The sequence below is a fragment of the Schistocerca cancellata genome, chromosome 3 (genome assembly GCF_023864275.1).
Source record: "Schistocerca cancellata isolate TAMUIC-IGC-003103 chromosome 3, iqSchCanc2.1, whole genome shotgun sequence".
Taxonomy (NCBI): domain Eukaryota; kingdom Metazoa; phylum Arthropoda; class Insecta; order Orthoptera; family Acrididae; genus Schistocerca; species Schistocerca cancellata.
In genome coordinates this window covers 198,787,849-198,814,057 of record NC_064628.1, presented here as the reverse complement: position 1 = coordinate 198,814,057, position 26,209 = coordinate 198,787,849, and the positions used below count along the sequence as shown (strand labels likewise).

The following is a 26,209-nucleotide window of genomic DNA, read 5'->3' as shown; positions in this document are numbered from 1 at the left end:
ATAATCAGCCCTGGGTAAACACTGCTATAAGGCGTGTTAACACTGAGCTAAACAGGATGCTCAAGACACCGGCAAAGTCTCACATGAGTGTTGTTCCAGTTGATGCTATTGGTAGGTGGGGTTACACTGCACATGGCCTGCACCTTAATAGGAAAGGAAAGATAAGTTAGCTTCTCTATTAGCAGATACTGTAAGGGGGCCACAGTCACACAAGGGGTGATCCCTGTGGTTATTGGGATCAGGCAGACAGGTTTTTTAGGTTAAAGCCAAATTCCAGACAGACAGCAACCAAGGAAAATAGAAGAAAAGAAACTTCATGCACAGCAAACAGGGATAAAGCTAAAGGTGGTATCAACTTACTTCACCAAAATATCAGGGGAATAAAAAATAAAGTAGATGAGCTGAGAATGTGTTTAGATGATCTCAAAAATAAGAATGAGATTGATATACTTCGTCTGTCTGAGCACCATGTAACTGTGGGGATGGAAAATGTCAGTATATATGGGTATAATTTAGCATCTTACACTTGTAGATCTAGTATGGATAAAGGAGGCGTTGCCATTTTCATAAAGCAAGGGTATAAATAAAGAACTGTTGAAGTAAGCAAATTTTGTGTTGATCAGCACTTTGAGATTTGTGCATGTGAACTTCAGCTAGATAATTTTGTGTTGATATTAGCAACAGTGTACAGGTCTCCACTAGGAGATTGGGAGTTATTCGTGAAAAAGTTTGACACCCTATTATGCTGTCTGTCAGACAAAAAGAAGTTATTAATCTGTGGTGATTTCAGTGTTAACTTTCCAAGCAATTCTGATAGGATAAGTGAACTAGAAATGTTGTTAACAATATATAACTTAGAATCAGTGATCATTTTCCCTACACGTATAGCTCAGGACAGTAGTACTCTAATAGATAATGTATTTGTACAGCAAGAGGATGTAGAACAAACACATGCTTTCCCTGTGGTAAATGGATTATCTGACCATGATGCACAACTGATTAGCTTACAAAACCTAACAGGGTGTACACTTCAGAAACCATTAAGTAAAAGTGTGAGGGTGCTCAACCTGGTATCTATAGATCACTTCAGAGAAAGTTTAGGAAATGTAAACATGAAGATGTATATAATGAGACAAATGCTAATGATAAATGCAGTATATTTCTTGATAAATTTATATCCCTTTTTGAACATTGTTTTCCAAAGAAAATTACTAAATATAACACCACAAACTTTTCAAAGAAACCTTGTATTACTACAAATATTAAAGTGTCTTCAGAAAGAAAAATAAAACTGTATGAGACAGCAAGAACTAGTAAAGATCCAGAAATAGTTTTACACTATAAAAATTATTGTAACATACTGAGAAAAGTTGTAAGGAAATCAAGAAATATGTATGTTAGAGAAGAAGTTAACAACTCCAGCAGTCAAATCAAATCAATATGGAATGTTGTTAGAAGGGAGATAGGAAAAGTAACCAATGGGGTAGGTAGTATTACTGTTAACGAGAATGAGACCATCTTAACCAACAGTACACAGGTAGCCAATGTATTTAACCATCACTTTTTAAGTGTAAGAGAAAAAAATTGATGAGAATAGTGCAAAAGAAAAAGCTAGGCAGTACATGGAAGAGACAGTTTTGAAAAATTTTAGTCAGATTAAGTTTCATCTAACAACTTCTTGTGAAATAAGGAAAATTATTAAATCTTTGAAAAATAAATGTTCTGTTGGAGTAAATGACATCTCTAACAAGTTATTTAAACAATGTGGAGCAATTACAGCTGATGTTTTGAGTCACATATGTAATGCATCACTGACTCAGGATATTTTTCCAGGCAGGTTAAAATATGACATTGTCAGGCTTCTCTATAATAAGGGGGAAACCACAGATGTCAATAATTACTGGCCAGTATCCTTGCTTACAGCATTTTCAAAAATCTCTGAGAAAGTAATGTACTCAAGAGTGGTTAGCCATCTCAACAGTAATGGGACACTTAGTAAATCACAGTTCAGATTTCAGAAATGCTGTTCCACTGAGACAGCAATATACAATTTCACTGTCCACATAATGGAGACTTTAAATAGTAAAATGTCACCAGTAGGAATATTCTGTGACTTATCCAAAGCATTTTATTGTGTGAACCATGATAAAATGTTAAAGAAATTACAATTCTATGGTATAAATGGAACAGCATATGAGTGGTTTAAGTCATATCAACAGAACAGAAAGCAAAAAGTCTCTTTATATGCTTCAAGTGATTCAAAGGAGTTTGCCACTTCATCTAACTGGGGTGAAATTACATTAGGTATTCCACAAGGTTCGACCATGGGTCCCCTCCTGTTCTTGATATATGTGAATGACCTCCATTCTTATGTGAAACAAGATGCTGAACTGACACTGTTTGCTGATGATACAAGCATAATTATTAATCCAGTAAAAGAAAGTCCGTTAGAAAATGATACAAATAAGGTCTTTGGAAAAGTTATTAATTGGTTTTCTGCGAATGGGCTTGCTCTGAACTTTAAAAACACAGTACTTCCAATTTTCTGCTGCAAAAAGTATACTTCCTTCAATAAACATAACACTTCAAAATAAGTCAGTAGCCAGGGTATAGCATACTAAGTTTTTGGGTGTACATATAGATGAGAATCTTAATTGGAAAATTCATACTTTGGATCTTCTAAAGCGACTAGGTTCAGCAACTTTTGCAATCAGAATAATTGCCAATTTTGAGGATGTATAAATTAGTAAGCTAACATACTTTGCATACTTCCACTCTCTGATGTCATATGGAATAATATTCTGGGGCAACTCAACACTTAGGCAAATGGTATTCTCTGCTCAAAAGAAAGTAATTAGAATAATGTGTGGGGTTCATAGTCGCACATCTTGTAGGCATCTGTTTAAAAGGTTAGGAATTCTTACAACAGCTTCACAGTACATTTACTCAGTAATGAAATTTTTTCTCAACAACATGGACCAGTTTAAAATCAACAGGGACATTCATGAAAAAAGAAAGACCTACACTATCCTTTTCTTAACCTATATTTGGCAAAAAAAGGGGTAAAATATGCTACTATAAAACTTTCTGATAAATTACCAGATGAAATAGAATGTCTGACAGACAGCAGTAATAGTTTCAAAAATAAATTGAAACCATACATCCTTGACAACTCCTTCTATACCATAGACGAAGTCTTGAATATGAGTAAATAAATCTGGAGATATAATATATGCATTTTGTGCCATTTAAGGGAATGGGATAGATAATAGAAGTATTTAGGTATAACACCATAATGTAAACAAAAAAAGAAAAAAAACTTGTTTCCTGTGCGTGTTTCTTGTGCATTTGACACGTCCCACATCATAATGGTTTTCCATGCTATTGATCAATGGAACACATAACTAACTAGCTAACATGCTGATGACATTCTCTTTGCAAGTACCTTTGTGTGTTCACACCACTTCAACTGAGAATCAATATTCATTCCCAGAAATTTTGCATTTGTTACACAGTCTATAGAGGTGCCATCTACATTTCATTTAACATTGTAATATTTCCTCTTCAAACTGAAATTCATGGCATTAGTTTTCTTTATGATCAGTGTCACTTTATTGCTTATTGACCAGTCTTGAATATGAGTAAATAAATCTGGAGATATAATATATGCATTTTGTGCCATTTAAGGGAATGGGATAGATAATAGAAGTATTTAGGTATAACACCATAATGTAAACAAAAAAAGAAAAAAAACTTGTTTCCTGTGCGCGTTTCTTGTGCATTTGACACGTCCCACATCATAATGGTTTTCCATGCTATTGATCAATGTAACACATAACTAACTAACTAACATGCTGATGACATTCTCTTTGCAAGTACCTTTGTGTGTTCACACCACTTCAACTGAGAATCAATATTCATTCCCAGAAATTTTGCATTTGTTACACAGTCTGTAGAGGTGCCATCTACATTTCATTTAACATTGTAATATTTCCTCTTCAAACTGAAATTCATGGCATTAGTTTTCTTTATGATCAGTGTCACTTTATTGCTTATTGACCAGTCATAAACTTCCTTGAGAGTTTCATTTGCTTTCTTGGCAAGGAGTTCTCGTTTTCCGAGTGACTGTAATATTGCTGCCATCAGCGAAGAGAATTTTTTCACCATGAGTAACACTACTGGGAAAATCATGGATGTATATCAGGAACAGTATTGGTCCTAATATGCTACCTTGCGGAACCACTATATTAATGTGTTTTGATTCTGATAAGTGTTTTACTAAATGTTTAGATCTATTTGAAGTATGTGTTATTTCTACTCTTTGTACCCTGTTAGGTATGATTGAAACCAGTCATTAGCTACCCCTCTTATTCCTAATGCTTCTAATTTATTTAATAGAATCATGTGGTCAACTGTATCAAACACCTTAGAAAGATTCAAAGATATGCCTGTGACACACTCATTTTTATCAAGAGCATCAAGTACAGCTTTTGTGAATTCTACTATGGCTGACTCCGTTTTTTTGTCCCTTCAGAAACCAAACTGTGTGATTCGCTTAAAAGATTGTATGTGATATGAAGGATTCATTTATTGTATTTGTTAAGGGGCCTTGTATAATCATTATACATACACACACACACACACACACACACACACACACACACACACACACACACAGATATATATATATATATATATATATATATATATATATATATATATATATATATATATATATATATATATATAGTTATAATAGAAGGAAACATTCCACAAAGGAAAAATATACTTAAAAACAAAGATGATGTGACTTACCAAATGAAAGTGCTGGCAGGTCGACAGACACACAAACGAACACAAACATACACACAAAATTCAAGCTTTCGCAACAAACTGTTGCCTCATCAGGAAAGAGGGAAGGAGAGGGAAAGACGAAAGGATGTGGGTTTTAAGGGAGAGGGTAAGGAGTCATTCCAGTCCCGGGAGCGGAAAGACTTACCTTAGGGGGAAAAAAGGACGGGTATACACTCGCACATATGTGTGTGTGTGCGAGTGTATACCCGTCCTTTTTTCCCCCTAAGGTAAGTCTTTCCGCTCCCGGGACTGGAATGACTCCTTACCCTCTCCCTTAAAACCCACATCCTTTCGTCTTTCCTTCTCCTTCCCTCTTTTCTGATGAGGCAACAGTTTGTTGCGAAAGCTTGAATTTTGTGTGTATGTTTGTGTTCGTTTGTGTGTCTGTCGACCTGCCAGCACTTTCATTTGGTAAGTCACATCATCTTTGTTTTTAAGTATATATATATAAAAAATAGAAGGAAACATTCCACGTGGGAAAAAATATATCTAAAAACAAAGATGATGTGACTTACCAAACGAAAGCGCTGGCACATCGATAGACACACAAACAAACACTAACATACACACAAAATTCTACCTTTCGCAACCAACGGTTGCCTCGTCAGGAAAGAGGGAAGGAGAGGGAAAGACGAAAGGATGTGGTTTTTAAGGGAGAGGGTAAGGAGTCATTCCAATCCCGGCAGCGGAAAAACTTACCTTTGGGGGGAAAAAGGACGGGTATACACTCGCACACACACACATATCCATCCACACATATACAGACACAAGCAGACATATTAAAAGGCAAAGAGTTTGGGCAGAGATGTCAGTCGAGGCAGAAGTGCAGAGGCAAAAATGTTATTGATTGACAAGTGAGGTATGAGTGGCGGCAACTTGAAATTAGCAGAGATTGAGGCCTGGTGGATAACGGGAAGAGAGGATATATTGAAGAGCAAGTTCCCATCTCCGGAGTTCGGATAGGTTGGTGTTAGTGGGAAGTATCCAGATAACCCGGACGGCGTAACTCTGTGCCAAGATGTGCTGGCCGTGCACCAAGGCACGTTTAGCCACAGGGTGATCCTCATTACCAACAAACATTGTCTGCCTGTGCCCATTCATGTGAATGGACAGTTTGTTGCTGGTCATTCCCACATAGAATGCGTCACAGTGTAGGCAAGTCAGTTGGTAAATCACGTGGGTGCTTTCACACGTGGCTCTGCCTTTGGTCGTGTAAACCTTCCGGGTTACAGGACTGGAGTAAGTGGTGGTGGGAGGGTGCATGGGACAGGTTTTACACCGGGGGCGGTTACAAGGGTAGGAGCCAGAGGGTAGGGAACGTGGTTTGGGGATTTCATTGGGATGAACTAAGAGTTTACGAAGGTTAGGTGGACGGCGGAAAGACACTCTTGGTGGCGTGAGGAGGATTTCATGAAGGATGGATCTCATTTCAGGACAGGATTTGAGGAAGTCGTATCCCTGCTGGAGAGCCACATTCAGAGTCTGATCTAGTCCCGGAAAGTATCCTGTCACAAGTGGGGCACTTTTGTGATTCCTCTGTGGGAGGTTCTGCGTTTGAGGGGGTTGAGGAAGTGGCTCTGGTTATTTGCTTCTGTACCAGGTCGGGAGGGTAGTTGCGGGAAGTGAAAGCTGTTATCAGGTTGTTGGTGTAATGGTTCAGGGATTCCGGACTGGAGCAGATTCGTTTGCCACGAAGACCTAGGCTGTAGGGAAGGGACTGTTTGATGTGGAATGGGTGGCAGCTATCATAATGGAGGTACTGTTGCTTGTTGGTGGGTTTGATGTGGACGGACGTGTGAAGCTGGCCATTGGACAGATGGAGGTCAATGTCAAGGAAAGTGGCATGGGATTTGGAGTAGGACCAGGTGAATCTGATGGAACCAAAGGAGTTGAGGTTGGAGAGGAAATTCTGGAGTTCTTCTTCACTGTGAGTCCAGATCATGAAGATGTCATCAATAAATCTGTATCAAACTTTGGGTTGGCAGGCCTGGGTAACCAAGAAGGCCTCCTCTAAGTGACCAATGAATAGGTTGGCGTACGAGGGGGCCATCCTGGTACCCATGGCTGTTCCCTTTAATTTCTGGTATGTCTGGCCTTCAAAAGTGAAGAAGTCGTGGGTCAGGATGAAGCTGACTAAGGTAATGAGGAAAGAGGTTTTAGGTAGGGTGGCAGGTGGTCAGCGTGAAAGGAAGTGCTCCATCGCAGTGAGGCCCTGAACGTGCGGAATATTTGTGTATAAGGAAGTGGTATCAATGGTTCCAAGGATGGTTTCCGGGGGTAACAGATTGGGTAAGGACTCCAGGCGTTCGAGAAAGTGGTTGGTGTCTTTGATGAAGGATGGGAGACTGCATGTAATGGGTTGAAGGTGTTGATCTACGTAGGCAGAGATACGTTCTGTGGGGGCTTGGTAACCAGCTACAATGGGGCGGCTGGGATGATTGGGTTTGTGAATTTTAGGAAGAAGGTAGGGGTGCGAGGTGTCGGTGGGGTCAGGAGGTTGATGGAGTCAGGTGAAAGGTTTTGTAGGGGGCCTAAGATTCTGAGGATTCCTTGGAGCTCCGCCTGGACATCAGGAATGGGATTACCTTGGCCGTTGGTTGTGAAAGATAGAATTTTGTGTGTATGTTTGTGTTTGTTTGTGTGTCTATCGACCTGCCAGCGCTTTTGTTTGGTAAGTCTCATTATCTTTGTTTTTAGATATATTTTTCCTATGTGGAATGTTTCCAAGATGATATGACTTACCAAAAGAAAGCGCTGGCAGGTCGATACACACACAAATATACACACAAAATTCTAGCTTTCGCAACCAACGGCTGCTTCGTCAGGAAAGAGGGAAGGAGAGGCAAAGATGAAAGGATGTGGGTTTTGGGGAGAGGGTAAGGAGTCATTCCAATCCCAGGAGCGGAAAGACTTATCTTAGGGGGAAGAAAGGACGGGTATACACTTGCACACACACATATCTTATACAGACACAAGCAGACATATTAAAAGGCCAATATATATATATATATATATATATATATATATATATATATATATATATATATATATATATATATAGGGAAACATTCCATGTGGGAAAAATATATCTAAAAACAAAGATGATATGGGTTTTAAGGGAGAGGGTAAGGAGTCATTCCAATCCCGGGAGCGGAAAGACTTACCTTAGGGGGAAAAAAGGACAGGTATACACTAGCACACACACACACACACATATCCATCCGCATATACACAGACACAAATGTCTGCTTGTGTCTGTGTTCTTAGGTGTGCAAATTGATGAAAATTTAAACTGAAAGCCCACAGTCTCTACCTCACTAACAAGTTAAGCTCTGCTTGCTTTACATTATGCATGATTAGTACTGTGTGTAGCAGGGAGTGTAGCAGAACTGTCTACTTTGCTTACATCCATTCTGCTATCACCTATGGCCTAACCCTCTGGGGTCATAATAAGGCAAACGTGAAAACCATCTTACACCTTACAAAAACGAACTGTTAGAACGATTTCAAACAGTACAATGCTAACACCTTCCAAACAAGTATTTCAGCACCTAAATATTGTACCCTTGCCATGCCTCTACATAAAAAAGTGTTGTTAATATAAAAATGCACATTGATAATTATAAAACCAACTCAGATCTTCACATGTACAATACAAGAATGTGCAACGACACCCACATAAAAAGAGTAAGCAAGGCTTTAAAACAAAAACAAACCAACATTCAGGGTACTATTTTGTACAACAAACTTCCAATTCAGCTAAAATAAATAAAAACATTGTCTACATTCAAGGAAACAATATTTAAATTCTTAATGACCAACTGCTATTTTAGTATAAATGAATATCTGCAGTAACCTTGTAGCAAGTAACTACATTCATTTACTATATGTTAATAGTACCATAAATCAAATGCTTGCCACAGCCTCAATGTTAATTTTTCTGAACAAAAGTGTTAAATCAATTATTTACTTGTAATGTACTGGTATCTCATATAAAAGATCCTTCTTATACTTCTATATTATTACAGTAATCAAAGTTGTATTGCCCAAAAATAATGTGATGGGTACAATGAACCATTGCATTATGTAGGAAACTGTACATCCTTATCTTATTTTTGTTATACTGTGTTCTTTGATGAAATCCATACAGTGTACATTGTCGCTGGATGAATAAACTACTACTACTACTACCATTATATTGAATTGAAGAAAAGATAAAATATAAAAATTCAGTAAATGAAGCAGGCAAAAAGGATTACAAATGTCTCAAAAATGAGATTGACAGGAAGTGCAAAATAGCTAAGCAGGGATGGCTAGAGGAAATGTGTAAGGATGTAGAGACATATCTCACTAGGGGTAAGACAGATACTGCCTACAGGAAAATTAAAGAGATGTTTGGGGAAAAGAGAACACTTGTATGAATATCAAGAGCTCAGATGGAAACCCAGTTCTAAGAAAAGATGGGAAAGCAGAAAGGCGGAAGGAGTATATAGAGGGGTCTATACAAGGGCAATGTACTTGAGGACAATATTATGGAAATGGAAGAGGATGTAGATGAAGATGAAATGGGAGATATGATACTGCGTGAAGAGTTTGACAGAGAACTGAAAGACCTAAGTTGAAACAAGGCCCCGGGAATAGACAACATTCCATTAGAACTATTGATAGCCTTGGGAGAGCCAGCCCTGACAAAACGCTATCATCTGGTGAGCAAGACATATGAAACAGGTGAAATAACCTCAGACTTTGAGAAGAATATAATAATTCCAATCCAAAAGAAAGCAGGTGTTGACAGACATGAAAATTACCGAACTATTAGTTTAATAAGTCACAGTTGCAAAATACTAACACAAATTATTTACAGACAAATGATAGAAGCTGACATCAGGGAAGATCAGTTTTGATTCTGTAGAAATATTGGAACACATGAGGCAATACTAACCCTACGACTTATCTTAGAAGATATATTAAGGAAAGGCAAACATACATTTCTAGTATTTGTAGACTTGGAAAAAGTTTTTCACAATGTTGACTGGAATACTCTCTTTCAAATACTGAAGGTGGCAGGGGTAAAATACAGAGCGAAAGGCTATTTACAATTTGTACAGAAACCAGATGCCAGTTATAAGAGTTGAGGGGCCTGAAAGGGAAGCAGTGGTTGGGAAGGGAGTGAGACAGGGTTGTAGCCTCTCCCCAATGTTATAGAATCTGTATATTGAGCAAGCAATAAAGGAAACAAAAGATAAATTCAGAGTAGGAATTAAAATCCATGGAGTCGAAATAAAAACTTTGAGGTTCACCGATGACATTGTAATTTGTCAGTGACAGCAAAGGACTTGGAAGAGCAGTTGAATGGAATGGACAGTGTCTTGAAAGGAGGATATAAGATGGACATCAACAAAAGCAAAACGAGGATAATGGAATGTAGTCGAATTAAGTCAGGTGATGCTGAGGTAATTAGATTAGGAAATGAGACACTTAAAGTAGTAAAGGATTTTTGCTATTTGGGGAGCAAAATAACTGATGATGGTCGCAGCAGAGAGGATATAAAATGTAGACTGGCAATGGCAAGGAAAGTGTTTCTGAAGAAGAGAAATTTGTTAAAATCGACTATAGATTTAAGTGTCAGGAAGTCTTTTCTGAAAGTATTTGTATGGAGTGTAGCCATGTATGGAAGTGAAACATGGACGGTAAATAGTTTGGACAAGAAGAGAATAAAGCTTTCGAAATGTGGTGCTACAGAAGAATGCTGAACATTAGATGGGTAGATCAAATAACTAATGAGGAGGTATTGAATAGAATTGGGGAGAAGAGGAGTTTGTGGCACAACTTAACAAGAAGAAGGGACCGGTTGGTAGGACATGTTCTGAGGCATCAGGGTATCACAAATTTAGCATTTGAGGGCAGCGTGGAGGGTAAAAATCGTAGAGGGAGACAAAGAGATGAATACACTAAGCAGATACAAAAGGATGTAGGTTGCATTAAGTACTGGGAGATGAAGAAGCTATCACAGGATAGAGTAGCATGGAGAGCTGCATCAAACCAGTCTCAGGACTGAAGACCACAACAACAACAACAACAACAACAACAACCCTCCCACACATCACCAGTCAGTCTCTTCAGGAAGATTAGTTGCTTTGTTTCAAACACTTCAAGAGGAGTAAGATGTACAAAATACTTTTTTTACTTATCTTCATTTTCTCATTGCTGGCTGCATGTCTAGTGGTAGATTCTTGAGGCTGAAAATTTTTTAACTTTGTGGGTTCCAGATGACTAGATAAGTATTAAGAATGCCTGTTACGTGATTTCTAATTGCACCTTTTTTTATTATGTCACATTCATCTATATCACACTGACTTCAAATATTTCCAAAAGAAGAATAATTTTGGCCGTACGTACAAATTAATTTATTTTTACATGTTTCAGCCTATAATATAATACATTGTGTACAAAATCATGTGTAATTCATTTAATTAAACAGCTGAGATAATGTTCACCTATACAAGATTCAAAAATATTCCTGGTATTGGCTATTTCTATGAAATAAAAAAAAAGATAATGTTAGAGGAGGGTGTCCCATTACAATACTCTCTTCTTGATTATTAGCTATGAATTGTTCCTCATCTTGTATGAGCCTTGCTATTAGATTTTCCATAGGCTTCTCACAATTGGATGTTGAATCAAATGTTGGAGAAAAATGTTTGAAATCACTTGACAAAACAGACAATATCTTGGCTACAAGCATACTCTGTGATACCTTTTCAGACTGTAAATGATTCAGTTCAGATGCTGTATTCTGCAGTACACTTATATTTCTTGCAAAATCTCTAGTTTTATTGTATTTGAAACTATACAATTATTGAAGCAACTGCTGAGTTCTAACAGCAACATACAAAAGAGATACTTCTCATAATTTATCAACCAGGAAAGTTTCAAATGCTTGTGGCGTCAGCTTTTTGTCAATTATCCTCATTTTAATGTTTTGCCTTGTTATCCCACCACACCATTTCCTCATTTTTTTTTCTGCAGCACATTTTTCAAGTAATTCAGTTCCATCCAAAATATCACACAGATCTTGCATAGGAAACAAGATGGCCCGCATGGAAAAAGTAGTGCTGCACTTGATCACTTGTATAGCATGAAATTCTTCATTTTCGTGTGACATTTTGCTTGTTTTTCTTCTTTCTCAACATGTCTTAATTGTTCTAACACTTCTTTGCTGGTTTTGTGATCTTTCTCCATTGTTCACAGCCACTGTTTTTACCTTATTTATTTTTAGAGCTCTGGGCCCATAACCCATTGTGTTTTTATTTTTATGTGATTCACTTTATTGTCAACTACGTATGATACAAGCTGATTACTGTATTTGTACAGAAACAGCACACAGATGCAGACAGTACCCATACTCTCATATACACAGACACAAACTCACATACACACATCCACTGCTTTCTTTGGGTGCTAAGGTTTTCTTGCAGTGTGCTTGTCTACAGCTCAATGTCTGTGTATATGCGGATGGATAGGGGTGTGTGTGCGAGTGTATACCTGTCCTTTTTTCCCCCTCAGGTAAGTCTTTCCGCTCCCGGGATTGGAATGACTCCTTACCCTCTCCCTTAAAACCCAAATCCTTTCGTCTTTCCCTCTCCTTCCCTCTTTCCTGATGAGGCAACCATTGGTTGCGAAAGCTTGAATTTTGTGTGTATGTTTGTGTTTGTTTGTGTGTCTATCGACCTGCCAGCGCTTTTGTTTGGTAAGTCTCATCATCTTTCTTTTTAGATATATTTTTCCCACGTGGAATGTTTCCCTCTATTATATTCAGACCATATGATAAAATAGATACGGAAAAATTAAACTGCAATGTAATTATTAGGTACAATAATCATCCACCAAAGAGATGTTAGAGATTTCTGCATAATGATCTGTGAGTGTGTGTTACAATTAATCTGTTAATCAAGGTCTGTACAGTGTACTAAAGCTATTCAACCACTCCTTTATTACTACACTTATTTCTCAAAATAATACACAGATCACTTCTTCATAAAGTAATATCACAGAATACTTTGTTGGCCTATACACTTTAAAAACATGGTGCCATAATTTTGTTTTTCTGCTTTCTGACTCTAGAGTGGAATAGAAATAGAATAGAAACTTTATTGTCAAATAACATGTCATATACAATCAGATGATTGGGACATAGGTGACTCATCACTTTAAAGCTACTTCTAATTGGAAGTATACAGAATAATTTAAGGTATTTTGTAATTTTAAGTACCACAAAATGATTTAAAATAATCATGTTGAAAATAAAGTAAAATTAAGAATAAGTATTTACTTAACATACTTTTTTAGCATGACAGAATAAAATGAAACATCAGGCACAGTTATTTGTGACAGTCAGTCTAAATTCTCCTGCACTGTAATAATATTTACTTGCTAGGTATTTTTTTAAATGATGTCCAGATTCTTCTGGTCCATAATTTCTAAATTTTTCACAGGCTTTATTTCCCAGCCTCATACCCATACAGTAAAGCGTCTTCTCCAGCACTTTTAGCCTATGAGTTGGTAACTTATACTGGTACTTGTTTCTTGTTTCACAATCATGCTTAAACAGGTTATCCTCAAAAAGTTGTGAGTTTTGTTTCGAAAACTTAATTGTCTCAGAGATATAGAGACCAGGAACAGCCATAAGATCGTAGAGCCTTGAACAGAGGTCTGCTTTATTGTTTTTTTGCTGCACCTGCCATGGCTGTAATGATTTTTTTCTGTAGCCTAAAGACTCTCTGTAAGTTTGTTTTCTCTGACCCCAAAAAATTATACCATACCTAATCACAGATACAAAATGTGCATGATTTACAACTTTTTTGACTGGTGTTTCTATTATACTGCTTATAACATTCATTGCAAATATTTAGACAGTGACATATGGCATCTACATGGTTTGTCCATGATAAATTCTTGTTCAGCATTACACCTAGAAATCTGGTACAGTTTATGGTGGCAAAGTGATTGTCCTCATATGGTATTTCTAGTATAACCTGTACACCTTGTTTTGTGGTAAAGTGAATGATTTGTGTCTTTGTTAGATTTAATTTCAGACCATTATTTCTCACCCAGGCCTCAATTTCAGCCAGAGACTGCTGAAGATGACTAATTAAATTTTCACTTTTCTTGTACCAGACTATAGCCATAGAGTGATCTGCATAAAGAATAGTATCTGAATTTATGTTAGTTGGCAGGTCACTTATATAACACAAGTACAATATTGGCCCAAGGATAGAGTCTTGTGGCACACCTTGTTCTGTCTTTTTTCCAACTTGAGAAGAATCTCTTACAAGTTTGTTCTATTACTATTTTTTGTTTCCTTTTTAATAGGTAAGATGACATTCATCTCAATGAATTTTCACTAAAACCAAATGCTTGTAGCTTGCGAAGTAGTAGTTTGTGATCTACTGTGTCGAAAGCTTTATTTAGGCCACTAAAGATGCCCGATATATTCATATTTTTATCTATACTACTACTAATTTTTGTAATAAGTTCATTAATGGCTTGCACAGTGCACTGTCCTCTTTGAAAAACATACTGATTGTTCTTGATGATATTATGCAGATTTTTATAGTTAACTATCTAGTTACATGCGGCTCTTTCAAATATTTTGGAAAATATTGATAACAATGAGATTGTTTGACAATTACTCACTTCATCGTGTCCGCCTTTTTTGTAAATGAGTCGTATTTTGGCATACTTCAGTCTATCAGGAAAACATCCTTCCTCGAAAGATTGATCCATTATAAGGGACAGAGAATGTGCAATACTATGGGTGACTGCCTTTATTATTTTTGTAGGAATTTCATCCCAGCCTACAGAATTTAAATTCTTAAGGATTTTATGATATCAGCTACTTCAGAATAGGATATATGGGTGAATTTAAATTTAGTGGGTTACATAAACTAGAAACAGGGTACATGTTTGACAGTGAAAGTTCATCAGTTTTACATGGATTTATGAAGCGGCTGTTAAACACTTCACAGATTTGTGTAGGGTCCCGAACAGTCTCATCTTCAACCACCAGTTCAAGTTTCCATTGTCTGCCTCTTTTGATACCTATTTCATTCTTTACAGTGGACCATATTGCTTTAGACTTATTTTTAGCATTTGAAGTGTAATTATTATTAGCCCATATTTTGGCTTGTATGACAACTTTATCAAAGATTTTCTTATATCGCCTTAAATAATTTAAGAATTCTGGGTCTCAACTGACTTTCGCCTCCATATGAAGTTTCCTCTTCCTCATGCTTGAAATCTGAATACCTTTTTTATCCATGAACCCTTCTTAGGTTGGTCAGTTTTTATAGTTATAAAAGGAAAGCATTCATTGAACACCATCAAGAAGGCCTCCAGAAAGTTATTGAAATTTTCATTTACTGAGGACTAAGCAGTAAATGGCCATGAAATAAGGCTGATTTTATTGATGTACATTTCTATATTTTCTTGTTTAAAATTTCTGATTTTCTTATTTGTGTGCTTTGGGCTAAAACAGGGTAATGGCACTAATACAGCACTGTGGTCTGAGAACCCTAAGCTTACTATACATTTTTCTGTTACTCTGTAGTTTAAGCTACTAGCAATGTCATCTATGCAGAATGCCGACAAAGCAGTTACCCTTGTCATTTTTAGAAAATTTAGAATAAAACCATGTGTGGACATCAGCCCCTTCATCTTAAAGGCAAATTTGTCATTTTTTCTCACATCTGTATTAAAATCAGCACAAACAACAATTTTTTACATAACTTTTCAGTTTTTAGTTGGTGGAGTAAATTTTCAAGTCTGGCCAGAAAACTTCAGAAGATTGAGTAACCAGGGGTACAATATATGCTGAATATCAGCATGTTATAGTCCTTAAGTTCTATGCAGCAACTCTCAAATGTGTGTTCTTCATTTAAATTATTGAAATTTTGCTTAATTTGGTATTTTACTGGTAAATGAACTGGAATACATGAACCACCATACCCATTATCTCTACAGAAGCTAGCTGCTACTTCATAATCTGCAAGTTTGTTCAATTAATTTATATTTTCATCTCTAAGCCAATGTTCACTTAAGCAAATAACCTTTACAGACCATTTTGTTCTCTCTAGAAATATTTCTAAGTCATGAAGCTTACTGACCAGATTACTTGATAAAACTCCAATATTCAAATGCATAATAAGGTTCTTATTTGCTATTCTAGATGTGATGTCATTGAAATTATCTACTCTAAACTGGCCAGACAAAACTTTTTTGTAGATTACTTACCTTAATGTTTTTTCCTCCCAGTTTCTACTAAAAACAATCCTTAAGGTCGCATGGTGGTGAAGTTTTTCTCTTGTTATGAGTGGCTCCTATTGAATCTTCTGTTGTTGCTTCTTGCCTTGTTGCTTGTTCATGTGTTTCTGGCAATGCTGATGATGCCACCACTTGTGGTAGCAGCTCTGTTGTTGTCCCTGATGATGATGGTTCTGCTGTTGATTGAGATGATGTTGCTGCATCAGTAGTCCCTGCCACATCTGATGAGGATTGTCTTACTTCTGTCGATGCTGGTTTTTCTGCCATTGATGAGGGCTGTGCTGTATCAGCTGATGATGCTGGTTTTGTTTCTGATATTGACAGTGTGTTTTTTTCTGTAGTTTTTTATGCTTTCACTGCTGTAGTTGGTGGGGGTTGCTGTGCTATTATTTGTGGCTGGCATGGTAATCTTGATTCTGCTGTTGCCATCAATGTCTCCATAATTTTAGAGCTGAGAAGTCTCTTTCCCTTTCCATTTAAGTGCATACCATGTCTTGTAAAACTGTCTCTCTCTAGGTAGTTAACATGTAGAAATTGAGTGTTTTCATACATTTTGCATATGTTCTCAAATTCTACAGTAGCAGTGTTTGGCCAGTTACTCTTTCATGGTTGATTTGAAATTTTTTCTGTCCCTGATTATTTTTATGAATTTAGGTAATACATTATGCAGTCTGGCAGTCTGGTGCTGTGATGGAATATGCCTTTCTATTGTTTGCATCAAAGTAGATGTAGATATAGTACATAATTTATTTGCTTGGGTTGTAGATTTATCCAGATTTTGGAAGATGCATGGACTGTTGCTGGTTCATTTCTCTATTATGATAATTATGATTTCTAGTATGTAAATACATGGAAGTTTGGTGCTTTATTTTTCCTAAATAGTTGCCTGCCTGTTGATAACTGGTCTACCCATTCCATTAGTGTTATAATATTTTTCAGTAATATAAATATTTCCAACTGCTCCAGAGTTTCCTCAAAATACTACACAGTATTTTAATATAAAGTGCACACAAGAAAAGTATAAAATCCTGAGATTAACATATAACAAATAGTTTCTTAGTATTTGTATCACTACAAAACATCTTTCGCTCAGTTTTCTGTTTATGTAGACTACATAGGTACCCTATTTCGTGTTCTATTCTATCTGTATACTAAGAAATTTTGAGCTCTCTGTTTCTCCAATTATTTTTCTATTTATTTCAATATGAGACTTAGCTGGTGCCGTATCCTGCTTGATGAATATGCCCATTGTAACAGTGTTTCCAGATTTATATTCGAATTGTTTGCATCTAAGTAGTCTAAGATATTCTTCATGGCAACTGTAAAGTCATTTTCAAAGATTTCTTTAATACTTCCAGTAATTAATCAGAAAATTTGTATAGTTTCCTGTCACCAGTATTACTGTTTATAACCAAATCATTTACATATAGTAAAAACAGGTTTGATCCAGTATGGAATCTTGGGGAACTCCATGTTTGCCACTATTAAATCCTAATGTGAATTGGAAGCAAGAATGGTCAGTCTTCTGACTTGGAAAGTATTTAAATTACTCTCAGTTCTTAACAGTTTCATAAGGACACAACATCAGAAGGACAAATATAGCAGAAGGTAACTTATGTACAAAGGCTGTTCAAAAAGTATTTGACATTATTTTTCATTATTGAAACCAACAATGACATCAGAGCATGTGCACTCTCTATGTTTGTAGGCATGTGTAGTGCACATATCTGATTTTTTTCATAACTGTGGAAACAACCATTCATTCACTATCCATTGACAAGTGAACACTTGCAAGTGGAACTCATCGGATTTTGTGTTGTGGGCCAAATAACAGAAAAAGTTATTGCATCGAATTTTGTTTTTTGCTCAGCAATTCTCAAGTTGAAACAATCTGCAAGATTTAACAAGAGTTTAGGGACAAAGCAACAGGTACTGCACAAATAAAGGAGTGGTACAACTGCTTCAAAAATGGCCACTCATCAGTGAAGAGTAAAGCACTTTCAAGTGGGCCCTCAACATCCACAAATGAGGTTGATATTGATCACATAAGGACCCTGATGATACATAATAAATGAATCATAGTCAGATAAATTGCAGACAAGGTTAAAATTTGTACTGGATCAATTCATTCCATTTTAATGGAACATTTGAATCTCAGGAGGATCTCAGCAAAAATTTTGCTAGAGCTCCTAACAACTGAGCAGAGGCCACCTTGTTTAGAAATCACACAGGATTTGCTGGATACTGTGAAAAGTAATCCCAACTTTCTTAACACAATGATCACTGGTGATGAAGAAAAGAAATGTTAGTCATAAGGACTGATTGAGCATATATAAAACACAAAGCAACCTTTGATGGAATTAAATGTGAAGGCATCAACATTCAGAGTGAAAGAATAATTCCACAGTTAAATGCAGAGGAGAGTAGGTAGTTGGAAAGGGTACACTGAAGGCCCCTGCAAGGTGGAAAACCTGTCTAATGACATGACAGCAGAAATAATGAGAACTAATAACAAAAACATATGGGATCTGGTAGTAGAGTGATTGGAAGACATGTGGTCAAATAAAGTGGAAGAAATAGTTAACATTCCTCCAGAATTTCTAAAATCATTGGATGATGATGATGATAATGTTTGATTTTTGGGGTGCTCAACTGTGCAGTTATCAGCACCCATACAAATTCCCAACCTTTCCTCAGTCCAAACTCACCACTTTCATGAATGATGTAAAATCATTAGAGGAAGCAGCAATCAAATGACTAGTCACATTTGTTTGTAAAATCCATGAGTTTGGAACGATGACATACCATTAAACTTTCAGAAAAACATCACATACACAATCCTGAAGATTTCAAATGCAGGGAAGATTGAGAACTTTTGTAGAGTCACCTTGACATACTGCACATCCAAGTTGATAACAAGAACAATATACAAAAAACATAAAAGAAAATTCAGGATCTGTTGGATGATGATCAGTTTGGCTTTAGGAAAGGTGAAAGCACAAGGGAGGCAGTCACCATTGTGCTTGATAGCGGAAGCACCACTTCAGAAAAATCAACACATGTTCACAGGATTTGTCAACCTAAAAGAAGTGTATGACAGTGTAAAAAGATGCAATACATTTTAATTTCTTATGAAAATAGTTGTAATCTATGGGTAAAGACAGTAATATCAATACAAGACGTACAAGAATCAAAACAGAAAAATATGAATGGATGATCAATATTGACATACTCAAATTATACAGAGCGTAAAATTGGGATGCAGAGTCATGCCCACTGTTCAGTCTATACACAGAAAAAACCAGTGAAGGAAATAAAAGAACAGTTCAAGAGTGAGATTAAAATCCAGGGTGAAATAATAACAGCGATAAGATTTGCTGCTGACATTACTATCCTCATGAAAGAGATGAAGGACTGTACCACCTGTTGAATGGAATGAACAGTATGGCGAGTACACATTATAAGCTGAGAGCTAACTGAAGAAAGATTGAAGTAATGAGGAGTAACAGAAATAAGAAACTTAATATCAAAACTGACGACCATGAAGTAGGTGAAGTGAAGGAATTCTGCTATCTTGAAGCAAAATGGCACATGACAAATGAAGTAGGTCATAAGGAGCAGAGTGGCTCAAATAAGGAAGGCATTCCTGGCCAAAATAAGTCTACTAGTATAAACATCAGCCTCAATTTTAGGGAAAATTCCTGAAAATGTGTTTCTGGAACACAGCACTGTACAGAAGTGAATCAAGGACTGTAGGAAAACTGGAAAAGAGGAGAATCAAAATGTTTTGGATGTGGTGCTTTAGTAGGATGTTGAGAATTAGAAGATAAGAAATGAGTTAGTTTCTTGCAGAATCTATGAGGATAGGAGTATGTGGAAAACATTGACAACAAGAAGAAACAGGATAATGCGACATGTGTTACAACATCAAGAAATAAATTCCATGATACTATAGGAGTGTGTATAGGGTAAAAGTTGAGTGGGAAGACAGAGACTGAAATATATCCAACAAATAATTGCAGGTGTTGAATAAAAGTTCTACATGAGATGAAGAGGTTTGCGCAGAAGAGGAATTTATGGTGCAGCCATGTGGAGGGGCATGAGACAAGCACATCACTCTCCTGGGCACTGTAGGTTTGCAGACCTTGAACCTACTACTTCCAATTTAAGAAGTCCCTCAATTGGCTTCACAAGATGTAGCAGTTTGCCTACTTTGTTTCTTCGTTGATTTGTTGTCCTCGGTATTGACATACTGTGTTGCTACACTAGCTGAAAAATGGGGTTTGGAAGTAAACACTGACTACTTTGAATGATGAAGTCAAGAGATGCACATTTGCATTTCACAGATGTATACTTTCAGTTTCCACAACCCCCCATATACACATTTAATATGACCAGTGCACTATTGTTTAAACTTTCCAAAAGCCTCATTAATAGTTTGCAGGCGAACAACCACATACTGCTACAATAGATTACTATTGAACATCTACGACCAGTAGAAACCTAACAACCACAAAGTTCACAGTTCTTGAAGAATAGAGAGGTACGTATGGAGCAGACTCTGTCATTGTTTTAACACATGGCCTAATTGTGTAACACTTATTTCACAGTTATGTTGAAGCATTGTTGCTGTAACCAGTGCAGGCTCCTCGTCTGAAACTCGGCTGTGGACTGACTGTCTCATGACCAAAAATCGGGCCCTTATATATCTTCACAATAATGGGTGCTGAAACTTCACATTGTTTGAAGTTAAATTTACAGAAATTACAATAAAAACTTAACTCATTAAATTAACTGAATACATCGAAACATTGGTTCTTTTTAACAGTTTCTTCTACTACAAGGTTTAGGCCAAATTATTTGTTTAAATCATGAAATTAACAAATATGGTTATGCAAACAACACTTTTGACAAAATTGTTAACTACTTTGGAATTAATGAAGGGCTGGTTTTGCTAACATGTTTTCAAATAGAGCCAAATAGATCCTTTAAGAATGCTATTGTTTCATCTTCCAAATGTTTATAATTAGTACAGAATTTATATTTGATTATAAGTCAACAATAGAATTTAAGTTACAAAACAATTACTGATTTTGCCCTATAATGAAAGATACTAACAACGAATAGTCAAAATAAATCAGAAAATGAACTAAGCACAAAATTAGATCTGGTGTTATATTCTTTAAAACTGAGGACCAATCTTTCTCTTCTATGAAAATCCTGATTATATTCATGTATGTTAATGGGGCTTAATTCAAAATAGAAAAAATTAATTTTAAGGAAGCACAGAGCAAACCAGAGGGGAAGTAAAACTATCCCAGCTTGCTCCATCACAAAGGCTATGTACGTTCTATTCCAGTCCTCTCGCCAAGAAAGAATTCCTGTCTGTTGTCTGAATTGAACCAAAGTCCATATATGGCACTCACTGATCAGCTACAGAAGTGGACATACACAGCTATTGTCTGCTGACAACCTTTTAAGAATGTCATTCTGAACTTCAGACTGGAAGCACAGTCCGTATGGAAATTACTCTTACATTTAGTACTGTGTATATGAATTTCATTGTACCAGTACGTCCCAAATTTACTTTTATTATTAAACACAATTACCATTAAAGAGTAAATGTTTTGTCACATAAATACAGTAATATCAAGGTTCTTAAGGAGGTTTCTGCTAGGTGTTCTATTATAAGCTTAGCATACACGATCCGGTCACATTAATGTGATGCCACCAATGTTCAACATCAACATGCAATAATCACTCATTTACAGCAGATGGCAGCACTAGTAGTGAAGGTCATATAAAGTGTATCTGGGGGATGCAGTAAACCTCACAGTCATTGTCGTAATGTGAAAAGAGAGTGATTTATATGACATCCAAAAGGATGTTACATTGGCTTTCAGGCCAAGGGTGGAAGCATTTCTGAAATAGCTATGTTTGTAAACTGTTCATGTGCCACCATGGTTAAAGTATACCATGCATGGCAAAAGGGCACTATCCCAAACTGGCTCTGAGGCAGCTGTGGTGGACCATGGGCCATAGATGACAGCGGTGAACAAAAACTGCGAATATCAATATGGATATACAGCTGTTGAGCAATTGACCACCAAGATTAACCAAGGGCTACCAACAGTTTCCAGTTTCTCGTTGCTGATCATTCTGCAAACATTTCTGTGTATGGACCTCTGCAGCACGTGCCTGCTTCTTGCACCAATATTGACTGCTGTTCATGGGCTGGACTTTGCACATGAGTACTGCAACTGGACAACCACTGAGTGGTGACAGATGACCTTTCCTGCTGAATCACATTTTCTGCTCCATTTGTCAGATGGACGGTGGCATGTATGATGTGAAACTTCTGAAAGCAAACAGACTGTAAGAATATTGGAAGCGTCCTGGCCAGGGGGCATGCCCTGGGGGATCTCATCATTCTGGAAGGCATAATGGATCAACACAAGTATGCATCTATCCTTGGGGACCATGTCCATCCACACATGCAGTTGGTTTTTCCTCAGCATGAGGCATCTGTCAGCAAAATGCTGCAATGTGTCACACAGTTTCCAGAGTACATGCACGTTTTGAAGAGCAACAGGATGAGTTTACTGTACTCCCAGGGCCACCAAACTCTCTAGATTTTAACCCAATTGAGAATCTGTGGGACCAAATCAGTCAGGCAGTTTGTACCTTGGATCCTCAACCAAGAAACCTTGTGCAGCTGGCCATGACACTGAAGTCAGCATGGCTTTCACTTTCCTTTCTGTACCTTCCATGACATCAGTAACACTCTCCCTGCACATCTCACAGCTGACCGCACTGCAAAAGGGAGTTATTCAGGTTTTTGACAAGTGATCACATTAATGTGGCTGGACAGTATATTATTACTGCATGCTTTTGTGGAATAAACTCTTTTTTTTTTTACCTTTCTTCCTTGGAAGATTATAGCATAGTACAGTTATGACTGACAGTATGAAAATGTGTACTAGCAATCTGATGTACAAGCAACACGTCAGACAGATTTTTAAGTGCAAGGAAGACAGAACTGAGTTTTTTTAATAACTTTTCCAAATTCTTGCCCAGTTCCAGTTTGTTATTCATCAGGATGTCTATCAATTTCATACACAGAGTTTCATGTAGTATGGATCCATTGATCTCTATTTCTGGTACCTGTAACTATTTGTACTTGTCTGGAACTGTGCAATTGAGTTTTTGTGAGATTAAGAATGAGAATTATTAGTTGTGAACCAGTTTTAAGTTAGTCATGGAATGCTCCTGGCTGTGTATATGGATGTGTTTGGTCCCTTTCCCAGTGCAGATATACACTATGTGATCAAAAGTATCCAGACACCCCCAAAAACATATGTTTTTCATATTAGGTGCATTGTGCTGCCACCTACTGCCAGGTACACCATATCAGTGACCTCAGTAGTCATTAGGCACGATGAGGGAGCAGAATGGGGCTCTCCATGTACTTCGAACATGGTCTTGTGATTGGAAGTCACTTGTGTCATACCTCTGTACGCAAGATTTCAACACTCCTAAGCATCTCTAGGCCCACTGTTTCCAATGTGATAGTGAAGTGGGAACATAAAGGGACATGTACAGCACAAAAGCGTACAGGCCAACCACGTCTGTTGACTGACAGAGACTATTGACAGTTGAAGAGGGTCGTAAAGTGTAATAGGCAGACATCTATCCAGTCCAACACAGGAATTCGAAAATGCGTCAGGATCCACTGCAAGTACTATGATGTTTAGGAGGGAGGTCAGAAAACTTGGATTTCATGGTCAAGCGGCTTCTCGTAAGCCACACATCACACTGGTTAATGCCAAACAAAGCCTCGGTTGGTGTAAGGAGTGTAAACATTGGACGATTGAACAGTGGAAAAATATTGTGTGGATGACGAATCACGGTACAAAATGTGGCTATCCGATGGCAGGGTGTGGGTATGGTGAATGCCCGGTGAACATCATCTGCCAGCATGTGTAGTGCCAACAGTAAAATTTGGAATTGGTGATGTTATGGTGTGGTCATGTTTTTCATGGAGGGGGCTTGCAACCCTTGTTGTTTTACATAGCACTATCACAACATAGGCCTACATTGATGTGTCTTCCCACTGTCAAAGAGCAATTTGAGGATGGAAATTGCATCTTTCAGCACAATCGAGCACCTGTTCATAATGCACGGCCTCTGACAGAGTGGTTACACGACAATAACAACCCTATAATGGACTGGCCTCGACAGAGTCCTGACCTGAATCCTATAGAACACCTGTTCATTATGCACTGCCTATGACGGAGTGGTTACATGACAATAACAACCCTTTGATGGACTGACCTCCACAGAGTCCTGACCTGAATCCTGTAGAACACCTTTGGGATGTTTTGGAACGCTGACCTTGTGCCAGGCCTCACCAACCGACATCGATACCTCTCTCCTGTGCAGCACTCCATGAAGAATGGGCTGCCATTCCCCAAGAAACCTTCCGGCATCTGTTTGAACATATGCCTCTGAGAGTGGAAACTGTCATCAAGGCTAAGGGTGGGCGAACACCATATTGAATTACAGCATTACTGATGGAAGGAGCCACAAAGTTGTAACTGTATCATCAGAAAATAGCACAGTTTTTCGAGAGACCTCAGATGTATTTGGTAAATGATTACCTGCCAAGTTACATAGGACATTATTGATTCCCCAAACTAAATTTGTTGATGTGGCCCCTTATTTTCTGTTGTTGAAATATGACTCCATCATTGCAAGTTAGGTAGTGTCTTTAACCCATGATGTAGGAAGACAGACATTCCTTTCAGAGTAGCGCAGTTGTCCATGTGTTCACTAATAAACAATGCATGTTATGATGATTGCCAATTTTAATGTGCTTCACCACTGTTCAAGGATTCCTTTTTTTTAAGTGATAGTCTTTCCTCATACAATTTTTCATCAGTTGCAATAGTCTCCATTATTATAGAAGAATGCAGTTGCCTTAGTCATTGATCCAGGAATCAAGAGTAATGAACAAAATATTCCAGAGACTCTGTAATTCGCTTCACTTTTAAAAGTTTCCAATTATTCTTGTTAATGCTATTGCACTATCTTGTTCAACCTAACCTCATGTTTCTGAGTGATGTTCCTCTTCTTCTATTACAGGCCATGCAGAACAGAAATAGCAGAAATGGAAACTGTTCTGTGATTCATGTGCTAATTGGTGTGTTGGCTGGTCCAATATATTTTCTCATAGCAACAGTAAAGTATTCCTAAACCAACGAAATGAAATTTGTGAGATAAATCTAAAGCTGATAAAGACAAGCTAACTTTGTACACATAACACTTCATGAAAGGTGTAAATATTTTAGTGGAAAAAAGAAACAGAGCAGCAGCAAAATACATTATGTAGAAAATCAAGAAAATGGTTTTCAGTTCAAAAAAACATGTGCTACCTAATATTGGGCAGTGTACGGTAATGAATAAAATGCATGTACTAAAGGGTGTAAACATAACATATTTTTTGTGAACCTGTGCATTTGCAAGTGTGAGTGTGTGCATATGTGTGTGTGTGTGTGTGTGTGTGTGTGTGTGTGTGAGTGTGTGTGAGTGTGTGTGAGTGCGTGCGTGCGTGCGTGTGTGTGCGCGCGAATGTGTGTGTGTGTGTGTGTGTGTGTGTGTGTGTGTGTGTGTGTGTGTGTGTGTGAGTGTGTGTGAGTGCGTGCGTGTGTGTGCGCGCGCATGTGAGTGTGTGTGAGTGCGTGCGTGTGTGTGCGCGCGCATGTGTGTGTGTGTGTGTGTGTGTGGTGTGTGTGTGTGTGTGTGTGTGTGTGTGTGTGTGTGTGTGTGTGAGAGAGAGAGAGAGAGAGAGAGAGAGAGAGAGAGAGAGAGAGAGAATACACTTGCATCCCCCAGAATGATCATCTTGTGTGCAACTACATATTTCAATTATACAAATGATTGTTTTATTGTATTATGAACCACTGAATTTGCATTATTTTAGACAGCTTTTAACCATATGATATGTAACTGTTGAAATACCACATAATCATTT

The 26,209-nt window shown here is 37.4% G+C and overlaps 1 protein-coding gene across 1 annotated transcript in view; it reads left to right on the top strand.

The window, feature by feature from the left end:
- The window catches only part of LOC126176222 (glutamate receptor ionotropic, NMDA 2B), a 922,500-nt gene extending 896,781 nt beyond the window's left edge, over window positions 1-25,719 (top strand). Inside the window, exon 16 of the mRNA XM_049923366.1 lies at window positions 25,321-25,719. Within this exon, the coding sequence (XP_049779323.1) occupies window positions 25,321-25,363 (43 nt within the window). The 3' untranslated portion in view covers window positions 25,364-25,719. The remainder of the gene's footprint in view (window positions 1-25,320) is intronic.
- The last annotated feature ends 490 nt before the right edge of the window (window positions 25,720-26,209 follow it).